The following is a 15,961-nucleotide window of genomic DNA, read 5'->3' as shown; positions in this document are numbered from 1 at the left end:
TGGCGAGGTACACACACTGCGGGCTCCGGGTTTGAAGAGCTTTCAGGACCTTGGGTCACAAAACTGCCTAACAGAATCAGTGATGGGGGTGGGGAGAAAGGAGGGTCTCTCAAAGGTTTTGGAGGTACAGCACCCAATGTTACCCAGATGTTGTCCCAACTGCAGAAGTAGACTGAGGAAGCAGGACTCCCCTTTGGGATGCGCAGCAGGAAAAGTCAGGGCAGAAACTGCATGACAACAAAGAACTGTTCTGAGCCCTAAAAATGAGGATTAAGCCTTGGGAATGAAACTGAGCAAAGGAGATTCTTGTTTAACCTCCTTCAGGCCTCGCATCCCTCACCAAGACCTTGTGTTGTCAAAAATGAATGTGCAGAAAAAATGAACCCTAAGAGAAGCCTTTACCCACTGCAAACACCTAGCAGGCAAAGAGGCCAGGCCCAGAACTGATGCCAGGGAAATAATCCAGATGTTAACATCTAGGTCCTGCTGAGACCAACCTCGTTAGTGTGGCTTTAGATGCTGGGCTCATTGCCAGGCACCTGACAGAGAGAATAATCATCACTCCCAGCAGGCAGGGGTTGAATGGGTGCTAATTGAATGTTGAAATTAAAGGCTTCATAGCAGGGTGGATAAAAACGGATGATTTTTTGGACAGAATCAAAATAATCAGATTTTTTATTTTGTTATTTAAATTATAATACATTTTTCTTTAAATAAACCTGTTTAAAATGAAATCTGAATTTAATTCAAAATATGTTAAGGCCTAAACTTCTTATAATCTCTTAAAACATTTAAATAAAAAATAAATATGCTGAATCCATGAGCCTCTATGAAAAACTTTGAGTTAAAGGTTGTTTTCCTATATAAAGAGAGAATCAGGGGAAAACATCTAACTTTTGAGGTCAAGCTTTATAAATATGGCACAATGGGTCATGTTCTGTAGTAAGGGCTTAATCTGTGAGGGACCGAGGAGCTGGGCTACCATGGGCAAGAGATTGGCTAAGTCATCACAGGTGTTGGGACCCAATCTGACTCCAGGAGACACCAGCATGTGTCTCATCAGGATCATCCACTGAGCCCACCTGGGGGGGTCCCCTATTTTATAATGTCTCCCTACCTGAGCTGTGATTGGCTCAGTTCTCAAACTATGAACAATTATGACTCTGCCCACCACGGAAACAATGGTTATATCAACCAATGAGGCTGCACCTTCAGTTAGAAAATACTTGAAGTACAAATGGAAAAGCTGATTAAAATTGACGGTTTACATCAAGGCTTTCAAGTTGGTGATTGAAATTGCCTTGATTAGAAATTGGTCCAGTAAAAGATATGACCTCACCCGCCTTGTGTCTCCTGATTTAAATCAATCCTCTCTGCTGCAAAAGTATCCACACTGTTGTAAGCAAAGAGGGTGAGAAACGATCAGCTTGGTGCATCTCAGTGGGGTGAAAGAGGGAGCAGAATACCAGGGCAATGTGCTGTGGGCTTCCCGCTGCCCCAGCGCAGGACAGCCCCGCTCGTGGGCACGTGGCTAGGCTGCAAAGGCAGTGGTTACAAGAACCTGTGTTCTGCCCAGGTGCAGAGAGCATCACCTCCGCACCCCCACCCCATTCTGGGCCGAGAGTCACTGCCAGGTAAAGGTACACAGGTGCCAAAACATGCAGGCTCCGCCTCCCTGGCCTCCTCCAATATGCCAGCCACAGCAGCCTGGCAGAGCAGCCTCTCGTGAGCTTTTTTTTTTTTTTGTGGGGAGGGGGATAGGGGGAAGAAATACACTGATTTCCCTGGGAAGTCAAATTAACAAGCAGCACTTTCACAGCCTGTGATTGTCATCGTGGTTTGCATAGAAGGAAAATAGTCACAGCATCAAAAAAAGGCTTTACTTTGTTGTGTTAACCAATCTCAAAAGTCACTATCACTTCCTGTTCTCTGGTCTGGACCACGGACGTCACCCCCTTTGCCAAGGTTCTGTGGAGGTGGAATTCCCAGCCATCCTGGTAACAAGAGGCCATGATCGTGCGGCAGGATGATCTTGGGGTTAAGGCTCCGGAATAGGATTCAGGACACCTAGGTTCAATTCCAAGCTATTCAACAGACTTCCTGTGTGATCCTGGGCAAATCACTTAATCTCTCTGGGCTTCTAATCAGCTAGGAAGGAGTACTGCAGAAAACGATCTGAGGAAGGCTATAGTGGGTCACAGACTAAATGAGAGTCAACAATATAACACTGTTGTGAAAAAAAAGCAAACATTCTGGGATGTATTAGCTGAGTGTTGTAAACAAGACACAAGAAGTAATTCTTCCATCCTACTCGGCACTGACAAGGCTTCAGCTGAAATACTGTGTCCAGTTCTCGGCACCACACTTCAGGAAAGATGTGGACAAATTGGAGAAAGTCCAGAGGAGAGCAACAAAAATGATTAAAGGTCTAGAACACATGACCTACAAGGAAAAACTGAAAAAACTAGGTTTGTTAAATCTAGAGAAGACTGAGGGGGGACGTGGTAACAGTCTTCAAATACATATACAATTATTATAAAGAGGAGGGTGATAAATTGTTCTCCTTAACCATGGAGGACAGGACAAGAAGTCATGGGCTTAAATTTCAAGGGAGATTTAGGTTAGACATTAGGAAAAGCTTCGAACTGTCAGGGCAGTTAAGCACTGGAACAAATTACTGTTGGCTGCCTAGGCTAGGGATAGAGGCACACTGGTATGTTAGGGAAGGCCTAGATAATACTAGTCTTGCCTCCATGCAGGGGACTGGTCTAGATGGCCTATTGAGGTCCATTCAAGGCATGGCAGGACTCATTTCCTCCCAATATCCAACTCTTCAAACAGTCACCTGATTAACCACCAACACTAAAAATCCGCATGTTTGCAAGGCCAAGGGGCATCTCAGCTCTGCCAGCCCTGACACTGCAGCATTCCCTTATCCCAGCAGTTCTCAAATTGTGGGTTGGGACCCCAGAGTGATCGTGACAGGGTCACCAGGGTTGGTGTTAGACTTGCTGGGGCCCAGGGCCAAAGCCAAAGGTTGAGCTCCACTGCCTGGGGCAGAAGCCCAAGGGCTTCAGCCCAGGGTGGCAGGGCTCAGGCTTCAGCTTCAGCCCAGGGTGGCAGGGCTCTGGTTACAACCCCCTCTCCTCAGGGCTGAAGCCCTTGGGGTTTGGCTTTGGCCCCCCAGCCCGGGGCAGCAGAACTCAGGATTCGGTCCCTCCTCCTGTGGTCTTATAGTAATGTTTGTTGTCAGAAGGGGGTCGCGGTGCAATGAAGTTTGAGCACCGCTGCCTTATCCCCAACCTAGGCAACCCGGATACACCTGTAGCTGCCTCCCCCAGCCTGAGTAACCCAAGTGCTGCACCCCCCTTCCACCTGGACAATTCTGATGTACCCATGTCACACCACACTCCCTCCGCCCCTGGGTAACCCCAGTGCACCTGGACCCATCCTCCCACCCCTGGCCTATCTCAGTCACACTCATTTTCCTCACGTGCCTCGTCTGAGCTGTCAATACCAAGATACACAAACCCCTCTTGTTGCTGTCCCAGATGCCCTAGTTAACAGGCCAGGGAACATATTCCTTCTGGTAAAGAGGAAAACTCCGTTTAATTATTCAACGTCAGCTCAGCTGATGGCTCCCTGGGGGATTTATCCTGGCTGAGGGCTTTGTTTGCTAATGAGGCCAGGTTGGCTTTGAAAAGCAATGGACAATGTCCCACATTATCTCCATCTCTGCCGCAGGAACCCCACCCCCTCCCACCCGCCCCAAGCAGCCTCTCCCCTCTTCAACCCCTCTCCCTGCTCCTCAGATGCAGGACGGGGATACAGGCATATCATGTGACTCAGGCACCTTGTAGCCATGTCAGGGGTGCACACGATTGCATCACAGTGAAGAGGGAGGGCGGGCCAGAAGTCCTTTTAAAAATCAGTCACCTGCTCCTCCTCAAATATTTCTGTGAATTACGGCCCAGAGATAAAAGCGCAAATGACAGCACTGGATTTGGAAATCCCAGTCAGTGGATGGATTCCTTTGTGAGCTGAAATGCTGGTACGCTGATCCACTGCACTGTACTGGGAGCGGGGGGCTCTAAGATGGGATACAGACCCCTTTACCGCTAGCCTGCTGGTTCCAAGTCATCTGAGGATCCTAAAGTCCCTGCAGTCCCCTAGCTGCTTGGTGTAGCCCTAAAATTGGCACTAATCACCCCCACGGGTGGGCAGCTCTGGCACAGAGGCCAAGAGCAGAAAGGGCTGTGGTGACAGAGCTCCTTCTCACCCTTAGAGGCAGGTCCTCGTGGCGATCAGGCAAAGCCTCTGTAGCTTGCATGGTGTGGTCGGCCTCGCCGCACAGTTAATACTCCAGCAAATGCCGGGGAAGATTTGGGGGTGACATATAAAGGAAGAGCTCATGGGCAAGCGCTATCCATGCAGACAGAACAGAATCCAGCAGTAGGCGCTCTGGAAGGGGTACATGCAGCCCACTGGAGAACAGCTCAGCTGCTACAACCACTGTGATGCAGTCACATTCAGGACTTGGCCTGGGATTACTGCAATACCAGATGCTTCCTTCTCCTGCCAGATGTTTTTTTGCAGAGGGAGATGCTGTGTGTATGGTGGTGGGTGGATAAACCTAACAGCTTATTTATATCTCCCCCGCTCCCAGTCTCAGCATCAAACTTCCGCCATCTGGCCAGCATTAGCGTCAAATGGAGGAAGAGAAGCTCATACTGTCCTGTCTCCTCCATCTTCCCTCTGGAATCCTGACACGCCTGAGGCAATTTCCTTCCTTTTGGAGTCATCTGGGAGGTTTCTTCTTCCTGTTTTACTTTTCGCCTCCCTGCCCCCCCCCCCCCAAAACAGCTGAACTGAAAAGCAACTGTCTGCTAGTAACCTTCAATCAGTGCTCAGGAAGCGACCGATACTATCCAAACGTCATGGCAACTGGCAAAAGCTGCTCTAAACTGGTCAAACCATTCCCTTTAAACGAAGGAAAATCCTACCCATCCCCGTCAGGACGTGTTCCCCAGAGAGGGACTCGACTGGTTCACATTTACATGCTCCAACAACAGCAGTTGCGGGTGGGGAAGGGAGTTTGATAAGACCCTGGAGGGAGCCCCTGACTTGACTCTTCCCTGTGTCTTTGGAGAACAAAACCCTGGCCATGAGTTTACAGCATAAGCAAATCCATTTCTCCCCAGAAGATCAGTGCTTGGGGGCGCGAGGCGGGGGGGGCACCATTTCATCCTGTGCCTGGTCATGCACTACGCTAGAGGCTGATGCACACGCTGTAACAAGCAATGTCAGAAGGCAGAAGAATGCTCCATGCCTGATTTCTTTCATGATGGGTTAAGGGCCCAATCTAGAGATGCCAACTAGCCACAGCTCCCAGTAGAGTCATTTGCTCCCAGGATCAGGCCCTGTGGGTGCCACATTAAAGGTGAGGTTTGCTCCAGGGGCACAAGTCACCCGTTCCTCAGTGACTGTTCCAGAACAAGGCAATAGACACATGGAGGGCCTGAACATGGTTGATACATACGGTTAGCTCCAGGTAGGGTGTATCTTTTAGGTACTCTCAAGGTTTTCCTAAACCCTCACTTCCCATTAGCTCTTAGTCCAACTTTCAATGGACGTGGGCTGAGGTTTTCAAAAGTGACTAATGATTTCTGGATGCCCAAACTTGAGGCCTGTTGAGACCAAACTTGTGCCCTGCACTGACCCTCTGAAAATCAGGCCTCTTTAAACAGTCTCACTCTGGACACGCAAAATTGCTTGGTTTTAAAAAAGAATCCAGCTCCGGCTCCCTGTCGAGCCAGGGGAACCTGCTGCTCGTGGGTGAGCAGCAGCTTCAGAGTAAAGCACGTGCTACTCTTTCAGAGACTGTTCTTAGAAAGCGCTCCTCACGCACATGCTGTTCCCCAAACTGTTTCACACGTTCATAATGGCACATGTATTTTCAAGTCTCCCTGCACAGTCAGCACATCAAGAGAGGGATTCCTCTCAGAAAGCTACATTTCCCATGTAACTTCAGAGCGACGGATGGGTTTGAGAACTAGCTGCTTACGCAGTGAGTTAAACTTCTCTTTAAACAAAGTTACACCTTGTACAATCTCTGCATTGGAATAACTCCCCTGATTTCGAGCTCATCAAGTTATTCAGCACAAATGAGAGAGGGGTTAATGCCAAAGCCAATTCAAGCAACAACAAACAATGTATTTTTATTAGAGAATAGGTAAGAGACAGATAATACAGCTCATCAGTTGCGGCTGCTTTTTTTCCAGGTCCATGGTGTCTGGGGACAGAGGACAGCAGTTACTAATGGTGCTGTTTTATCTAAGAGGATGATGGATGATGGTGGAAGAGAAAGAAAGGGGAAAACTAAGACATTAGCACATCAATGGTGGGCCTGTGACCTCCCTCAAGAGACGCAAAGCGACTTAATGAAATTTTAATTAGACAGCATGCAGTGCACTGTCATTGGGTACCAGCGCAGCCCTTTTCACCAGCAGGCTGTGATTATCTTTGCTTGAGATGAGGCCTTTCCTAGTATTAGTGGCAGATCAGGGCTAATCATTCTCCCACAACTCACAGAAACACTCCTGCCTTGCTCCTTAGAACAAAGGCTCATCAGAGAGGGGATAGAATGGAAGGTGAATGCAGCCAACTGCCTTCTTTGCCTCCTACAAGCATCTCAATACAGTCCGCAGGCCTAGAGGTATAGACAGCGGAATCGCATGCCCCTGAAATATCATCCAGGATGTTCAGCAAATCTCACACTGTCCTCTCCTGTGAGCTGCCACAGAATGTGTGACACAACACGTAACCAGCAAAATCTTGACCTATCCCCTCAGGATACCTGTTTCACAAATGTCATCTTTAATGACTCAGCATTTGTTTATTTTGCCCTGATGACTTTGGTTATAAAAGTCGAACATCCCCCATTCGCTGTGGACCTTTTCCAAAGTAAAAGCATCGCCTGCGGATGGGTGTAGCCAGAGCTCGACCTCTCAACTTCACGTTGAAACAAAGGTTTCCATTCCACATTGAACTGAAATTATCAAAAATAATCCCGTCATGGGCCAATCTGGAGTTTCTATCCACTTCGATGTTTCTACGGCTCATCCCCCGTGCACCCAACCATCTCACAAACAATTCATCCACCACACCCCTGGGAGGTGCTATTAGCCCCATTTTACAGACGGAGTAACGAGGCCCAGAGTTTGTGACTCGCCCAAGGTCACATACAGAGTCTGTGGCAAAGCTGGAAATTGAAGCTGTGGTCTGGACTCCCAGGCCGTTGTCTTAGTCACAAGCCCATGCTTCCTCACTGCGGTTAGTTTTATCTCTGTTAAGTTTTCTATAGCGTGCCACAGTGTCCAATCCAAACGCAAGGCCCACTTCTCCAGCCGTGACTTCATGGATAAAATAAAGAGAACATCACAAAACAAAAGCAACAGCCTTATACAATTTTGGTCCTCGCTGAGAGAAATGGGAAAGGAACCGCATCTGATGCAGGAGAGTCAGATCATTTGATACATCACTTGGAAGAGCCCCAATACCTCGGTGACAGTGGGTGTAGTCCAAGAACCTGAACAGAGTAAAGTCTGATTCCTGACAGAGTTGCTCTAACTCAAACTGACTGATGACGTAAACGGCAGATTAATGTTTCCAACTTTTCTTCACAATCTTTGACACAAATTGAACCTTAGTTATTGTTTGCTGATTAATGAAATGACTGTAAAGGGTAACCCAGATGAACACCATGCTCTTGACCCAAAGCTTCAATGTTCCTTAAGCTCTTCCTGCATGGATAGACGGAAATAAGCCATCTGTGGAACTCACAGCCACAAGATATTACTAAGGCAAAGAGTTTAATACAATTAACAAAAGGTATAATGAATAATAAGAGTATCATCAGCAATTGCATTAGGCAGGATAGAAGTTTAAACAGGACAAACCAGCCACCACTCAGTACCTAGCTGTAGGAAAAAACATCCCCCCATAGGCCTGGTATTGCAGAATGGTCCGTGATGGTGGTTTCACACCGTCCTTTCAGTCATCCAGGACTGGCTGCTATTGGAGACAGGATACAGGACTAGGTGACACCCTGTTTACTTCACTGGGACTGCTCAGGGGCTCCTAGCTCAGCACAGGCTTAAGTACTTTGCTCAGTTGGGATCCAGATCCAACACAGCAATTGTGTGTTCCCATTATCAGGGATCTCTTCCACTCAACGCATATAAGTCACAGAACTATGAAACAGCATAAAATCCATCGCTAGGTAATATGCCTGGAGAGGAAGACACTGGTTTCGGAAATGCTGACACGCCCCTCCAGTCTCCTGCCAAAGCTGTGCAAGCAGAATTAGGAATCAAACTGATGGCAGCAGCCTGGAAGAACCTGCTCTCTTGGGAGAGTTCTCGTTTTGAGGACTCAACTTATTTGTTCGTTGATAATGCCAAACGAAGTCCCGATCCTCCAAGCTGCTCCGTGTGGGTGCCCTGTAAGTCATCGGGCCTCTGCACAAGTGCGGGGGATGGGGGGAAGCGGATGTCAGGGTCTTATTGTTATTTGTGTTGCGTTAACACCTCAGGGCCCCAGTCACAGGCCAGGACCCTGATGTCCCAGGCGCTGTATAAAACCCAGAACAAGAAGACAGTCCCTGTCCCTGATAATCCAAGTATGGGCACCTACTGGGATTTTCAATGGGAGTTAGGCAGTTGAGTGCTTTGAAAATCCCACGGAGCACCTATCTGCAACTTTAAGCACCTAAATACCTTTAAAACCCTGCCCCAAAGTGACCTGCTAACATCACAGAGGGAGTCAGGTGGCAGGGGTACAACCAGGAGAAGCTACACAACTAGAGTTGATTACCCCCAAGTAATCTAAAAGGGTCCAAGAAGGAATTTTGCCCCCCATCTTCCCTTCCATTGCTGTCTATCTGTCTAGTTTTCATACTATGCTCATCATTGTGGTTTCTGATCAACTGGCTAAGTGCATTATGAGGTTTGCCTTGACTTCCTCTGAAGGTTGAGTGCTGAATCCTGCTAGAGACAAGATCTCAGACTTGATCAGACCAGTGGTGTCACTGGGTCAGGCAAATCCTCCATTCCTATTCCCTATTTCGAGCTCTGTGCAAACAGGGTGTTCATCCTCTTGTAGATGCTTCAGAGGCAAATGGTCAATGTGTTTCCAGACTGAATATCAGGGGCTGAACAACTATTTTGTTGTTTTAAAGGACATGCTTTGCAAAGCCTGAAAATAATTGGAGACTATTGGGGGGGAGGGAGAGGGAGATAAAGGCATGAGATCAAAGAGTATTTGCTTCCAAACTGCAGCACTTGACAGAAAAGACACACCAGCCTGATGTTTCCATTGAAAAAAATATATAAACAAACAAACTAGCTCAGGATACAGAACTACGTTGGCCTTCCTCAGAGCCCGAAATAAGTAGCATGAACTCATAGTGACTTCCCGTGTCCCTGAGGAGCAGGAGGAATTCTCTTTAATTCTGAGATGCTGACAGTACTGCCCAGATTTAAGGCTCCCAGTCACCAAATTACTGTACAGAACGGATTGACCAAGACCCTGACATGAGTGACCCTTATTTACAAGAATAGCTCTAATAAGGATCCCACTCAAAAACTGGTTCATTGATGGCGGAGCCTTAAATCTGGGCAACAATGTGCTGTCGTCTTTCCTTCCTTGATGAACGTCAGAATTTCGCTGAGGGGACTGAGTCCCAGCTTTTATGGCGCCTGGTTCGCATAGATGTACCAGCCTTTCGCAGCAGGTCATGCGTTCCTGACATGCCAGTGCAAGAGAACTCTGTGTCTGCAGCCTACATCATCCCAGCAACAACCCTCTGCGTGTCAGGGCAGAGATGGAGAGAGAGACAACAGCCACCTTTCTGAGGAAACCATTTCGTGGGTTTGTGTGTTCTAGGGCCTGTTTTTGTAGCAAGCTTGGAACGCGTCATACCCAAGCAGTTTTATCACCCGCAAGACTTTTTCCCTTTGCCCTTCTTATGTCTCTACCCTGTGCACGCCCAGGAAATCATTCTGTTCCTTCCGCTTAGGACATGTGCACCTTAGAGCTGCACAAGTGACCCTGAGCAGGCAGGGAAGTCCGTACTTCCTAAGGGGCGACAGAGTTAAACTAAAGGAACTCTAGATATTGCAAAGCTGCGAAAGTAATTATAGAGAAGGCAAAAAAAGCCAGCAATTCTAAGCAGGCAAACAGGCCCTCTGAAGAGAAGAAAGGCATGGTAATTAACCTCTAGACATGATTCAAAGCATCATTTGTAGGATGATTAACATAATCCCCCAAGTGCAAACACACAACTTGCATTAACGATCATTTGCAGAGCTGAACGCTCCCCGCACCCCTTCGCAAAATCAGCACATTTGAAAGGGGAAACATTTGGAATGCGGTAACTACCATCTGGGCAAGGGGGAAGAACAGTTCGTGTAGGCAGAAGAGCAAGTGCTTCTTCCCCATACAAACCACCAGGCTGACCCCGCAATACTAACTCCCATTCGGGCCCTTTGCTTGCAAAACACAGTGCTTCACGGCCAACCATTACCAGATTAATAAAGCCTATTTTTATATGATACTTTTCATCAGTAGACCTCAAAGCAAATCACAGCCTCTAATGTATTTATCCTCATAACGTCCCTGTCAGGTAGGAAGCATAATTATCCCCAATGTGCAAATAAGGCACAGAGAGGCTAAGTGACTTGCCCAGGGTCACAAAGGAAGTCTGTGGCAGAGCAGAAAAATGGAACACAGGTCTCTCACAGCTTAAGCCAGTGCTCTAACTACTGAACTATCCTTCCCCCATTGGCCAGGCTGCCCAGTGCTCATGGTTTTATTGAGACTCTCGAGATATTTTATGTTTTTTTCTTTAAAGTTCCAGTTCCTGGAGTCAACTGGAAGTAAGAATCTCAGCCTTCATTCAAAAAGAAAAGTTTCTAGCTCTCAAAATTCAGAGAAAAGCTTGAGAACATGACCTGAGTGAACTCTGAAGGCTCAGAAAGCAGAAGGCAAATAAAAACAACCCCACATTGGTTATTTAAAAAAATTACATTTCCTGATTTCAAGTCAAACAATGAGTTTGTTAAAACCTGACTCATGTTTGGGTTTGGCAGCGCTGCACTTCTCCCAGTTCTTTGTGGGTTTAGAAAGCCCGGGGCCACTCCTACAACGGATTGCACAGGAAGCCAAAGCAACCCGGCTTCCTAGTGAAGATCCCAGGGACTAACTCCCTTCTACCTGCTTGAACAATCAGTACAAAAGGCAACTGTGTCATAGCTGGAAGCAGTCAAGAGGGCGTTTTCTTCCCATTCCACTGAAGCAAACTGCATTGTTTGTAGGCTGTTCTTAATTAAATATTCCAGAAGGGTTAATAAAAGAGACTGAAATGTGACCAAGACCTTGTGTATGCTGTCTCCCCCCATACCTGAATATTGTTTGTTCGGAGCGAAGATCCATTCAAGAAGCTCTGAACCTTTGTATTCAGTTCTTTTCTGTATTTCTTAAAAGGATATTACAGCCCTGGAGCTCGGGGTAGTGGAACCTTGTTGGAATGAATTACTTACTGTGCTTCATTCTTATCTTTAAAGTTATGTTATTACCCAGAGGTGTTTATCTCAATGACATTTGTAAACATTTGTATAAAGGCCAAGTTTTAAAAACTGAATGACTCTTTTTTTTTTTAAATCCTTTACTGCACAAACAGGAAGCATTATAGTTAGCCTGCTCTCCTCTGTGCAATATACAAATTGTGTCCTTGTTATTAATGACAATCTTAGAGACCACTGACCCTCTAAACACACAATAGCCTATGGGACTTGCTTCCTTAAAGGGATAACAGTTGGATTCCGTAACAGCCTGAGAAATTCAACCACTAAATGCCCCATTGTGTCAGGCATAAGGCATAACCTTCCCCTGATTCATCCCTTGTGTGGGATTCCAGCGACAGAGCAATGCTGCCCAGTTCAAAGCTCATGTTTGGAAACCTGTAGGAAAATTATAGTCAGAGCCCCCACCATTACTAGCAGGGAATAAAAGGAAAAGAAACAAGATTAAGAACCAAGGGGAGGGGAAAAAACATCGGTTTAGTGCTGAAATGCTGCTTTATTCTGCATCTAGTGCAGAAAGCTCCTGTCACACAAAGACAGCAGAATAATCCCAGCCCCGTCAGCCAGAATGCTGAGAGGGGCTGTCCTGAACTCTAAGTAAACAAAGAAGAACCAATTCAGGTAACTTTTGTCTGGCAACAGCACCAGCCAGGGCAGAATGAGCAAAGAGGTATTATCTTCCCAGTACATGGATTGATTTTCAGAGGTGCTGTGCATTGACAGCTTCCCACTGAAGTCGACGCGTGCAAAAGACAGTTTTACACAGCCCTAGTTGGTAAGACACAAGAGATGCTGGTACCACCTTCCGTCTCTCCTTCATAGGTACCGTGATAAGAACAAAAGTTTCAAATATACAAAACCTGTTCCATTTATTTCCCCATTTTCTCCCCCATTAGTAGGTCGACATTTACCTGCACACTGTCTATATCTTATACCCATTGATACACGGGTACCAGTAGGGTTCACTCCAGTGAATGTAGGAGGGGGGGACTCAGAAGTTTAATCCTAAAGTACTTGAAAAGAGATGTGCACCTCCATTCGCTCTGCTCCGGGCAAGCAGCACAAACCAGATAATTGCCCGAGTTTTCGGAGCAAACCAGATTAAAGCCTTCTGGAGAGCTGGCAGTAATCTGCCTCGCCCCGCACTGCTCCCAGGGGCCATCACCTTGGAGGATGCAGCTGCCTTCAGACTGGAGAGCCATCCTGCCTGCTCACACAGGGCTCTGTATGTAGGTCCAGTGCCCCTGAGCCTGCCCCTCCCAGCTGCTCCTAAAATACATGCTTATGGGGAAGCAGATGCTAATACTGGAACCTCCGGCCGCCCTAACAGGATTGAGATGTTTTGTGCAGCCCAGCTAATGGGCTCCACATTCCAGTGCGCTGGATCCTGACATTCGACTAACGTTCTCAGTATGTGCTAATCCTGCCCCTGGAACGCTCCCTGGGCTGAAGGGGCTTGGAGTCAATCCTGACTGCACTTACACCTGTCCTACACCAGCATGGCTTCTCTGGCTTCCACAGGGCCATTCCTGATTTCCACTGCAGGGATCTCAGAGCCTTTGGAGTTTCAAATCAGATTCGGATCCACAGCTCCTTTTATTCCCAGCTCACCCTTTGCAGACTTCAGCTCCCCAATCCCCTTTCTGCATCAGCTGGGCTGTATCCCCAGGGTGCAGGGTTGCACCTAAACCCCCTCTGCTGCACTGCCCAGCTGGGCTGTATCCCCAGGGTGCAATGCTGCACCTAAACCCCCTCTGCTGCACTGCCAAGCCAGGCTATAACCCCAGGGTGCAAGGCTGATCCTAACCCCCCCTGCTGCACTGCCCAGCGGGCTGTATCCCCAGGGTGCAGGGCTGATCCTAAACCCCCCCTGAGCACTGCCCAGCCAGGCTGTATCCCCAGGGTGCAGGGCTGCGCCTAAACCCCCTCTGCTGCACTGCCCAGCAGGCTGTATCCCCAGGGTGCAGGACTGCACCTAAACCCCCCCTGCTGCACTGCCCAGCCAGGCTGTATCCCCAGGGTGCAGGGCTGTGCCTAAACCCCCTCTGCTGCACTGCCCAGCAGGCTGTATCCCCAGGGTGCAATGCTGCACCTAAACCCCCCCTGCTGCACTGCCCAGCCAGGCTGTATCCCCAGGGTGCAGGGCTGTGCCTAAACCCCCTCTGCTGCACTGCCCAGCAGGCTGTATCCCCAGGGTGCAATGCTGCACCTAAACCCCCTCTGCTGCACTGCCCAGCCAGGCTGTATCCCCAGGGTGCAGGGCTGCACCTGTCACACAACCAACGTGGGGGAGGAGGGAAGATGCATTCCAAACCAGCACCAAAGCCACCCTTCGGAGGCAGAGACGCCCAGGGGGCAGCCCGCCTGGGGGTCAGGCAGACAAGCCGGTTCCCCTGAACCCAGCCGCTGGGATCCCGCAGCCCCTCACCTGCCAGGCGCTGGAGGGGATCTCGTGGAACTTGCCCAGGCCCCCGAAGGTGTAGCAGCTGTACATCTGCTCCAGCGTGTCGGAGCAGTGCCACAGCAAGCCGAAGCTGACCCCGCCGTGGGCTTGGAGGTGATGCTCCTTCACGATCCAGGCAGGGGAGAGGAAGCTGAAGCTGCAGACGGCCACCAGGCAGGAGGATAGGAGGACCCAGAAGCAGCCCACGCAGCTGAACATCCTCTGAGGCTGGGGAAGGGAACCTGCAGCCGGCAGCTCCAGCCCAGCATCCACGCAGCTGCCTGCTTTCTTCTTGCGATCCAGCAGCGAATGCATCTGGGGGGGCTGGAGCTGGGAGGGGGGCAGCGAGGGAGCTCAGGACACCCCCCTGCGCTGCCTCACATCAGCATCCAAGCGGCGGCGAGGGCTGGCACCCGGACAGCTCCATGAGAAGAGGCGGCGGCCGCCCCGGTGCAGCCCCCCCACCCTCCGCCCCAGCCGCTGTCAGCTCGGATCCTGACTGCGACGGGGCCGCCCACGTGGAGCTGCTGCTGAGGCCGGAGCCGCTCGTGACACCCAAGGCCGCCTCCGCGCCCGGCTCCCGCGGCACATCCAGCCCCGGCGGGCGCAGCGGGGCTCCGGGGAGGCCGGGAGGGAGCGCGGCTGCTCGGTCGGCTGCTGGCACGGGCAGGTGTCCCGGTCCCCTCCCACCCACAGCGGTGGGCGTCTCCTCGGGCCCAGCCCCGTCACGTGGCGGTGGGAGAAGGGGCTCCCCGCGCTCCCGGGCTGCACCCCCAGCCCTCCCGGGGGGAGATGCGCCCGTGCGCAAAGGCGCAGCGCCGGCTCTGGCCGCCGTGGGGGAGGCCGGGGTGGGGCGGGCTGCAGAGGGAATGGAGGGGGGTTAGTCACGGGGCGGCTCGGTCCCTCCCTGGCCCAGCCCGTGGGGCTTTCCCTGCAGCCCCCACGCCCGCCTGGGCGTTTGCAGGTCAGCCGCAGGGCGTGGTGCCAGGCGGGGAGGCAGGAGCGCGCCAGGACGGGAAAGCCACTCGGGCCGTGCAAAACGCAGCAACCCTGCCTGGCCTCGCAGCGCAGCTGCCATCTTAATAAGGGGTAGGGGGAAGCCGCATATCCAGGGAGGGGCCCTGACCTTTGAACTGGGGGGTCCCCCCTACCCGAGCGCCCCTGGGGAGGAGGCGCAGAGCCACTGGCCAGCCCTGCACACAGGAGGGCGCGTGCCAGTCTCTTTGCCGGGGGGGAAGTTCTGTGCCAGGGCTGGGCTTTGCCTCATGCTGCCCCATCTGCAGCCCACACCCCCAGGAGGCCGCCACCCGCTCAGCCGGCCCTGCAGTGCCCTCTTCCCCTTACAAATACATCGGACTCTGCTGGGCCCCCAGGCACAGCATCTTCTGGCCATCGCCCTGTGCCCCAGGCATGCCCGGCTTTGCCTTGCTGACGAGCCCATGGTGGTGGGCACGTGCCAGTGCGTTTTCTAGCACCCTCAGTCCAATCCGCCTCTAGCAGGAATGGCTCTGCAGGTGCCAGTCCAAAGCACTTGGAAAGCAGAGGTGCTGAGAGCCATTGAACCAAACTGTAAACCCTGTATATAATGGAAACCACTTCAAGACAGTGGGTGGGGCAGCCCCCCTAGTTCCAGCACCTATGAAGCAAGCCTGCTGTGTGCATCCAACTCCCCCTGCCTCTGATGGGGGTTTCACTACCATCAACTTGTAGGATCAGACCCTATAGATACATAGGCATCCACACCTCTGGGATGGAGGATATCAACCAATGCACATGCTAGGCAGGGCAGATGAAATTTTGGCCAAGGACAGAAAGGCGAAGCCCTTCTCTAATTGAAAGGAGCCTGGGGTCTTTAACGTCTTCACAGAGGCTATGT

The 15,961-nt window shown here is 50.4% G+C and overlaps 1 protein-coding gene across 1 annotated transcript in view; it reads right to left on the bottom strand.

The window, feature by feature from the left end:
• Positions 1-14,619, bottom strand: part of LOC127037309 (LHFPL tetraspan subfamily member 7 protein-like) — a 149,472-nt gene extending 134,853 nt beyond the window's left edge. The window contains exon 1 of the mRNA XM_050928851.1: positions 14,071-14,619. Within this exon, the coding sequence (XP_050784808.1) occupies positions 14,071-14,400 (330 nt within the window). The 5' untranslated portion in view covers positions 14,401-14,619. The remainder of the gene's footprint in view (positions 1-14,070) is intronic.
• Positions 14,620-15,961: the final 1,342 nt, after the last annotated feature.

The sequence above is a fragment of the Gopherus flavomarginatus genome, chromosome 19 (assembly GCF_025201925.1).
Source record: "Gopherus flavomarginatus isolate rGopFla2 chromosome 19, rGopFla2.mat.asm, whole genome shotgun sequence".
In the NCBI taxonomy this organism is placed as follows: Eukaryota; Metazoa; Chordata; order Testudines; family Testudinidae; genus Gopherus; species Gopherus flavomarginatus.
This window is presented reverse-complemented; position numbering and strand designations above follow the sequence as displayed.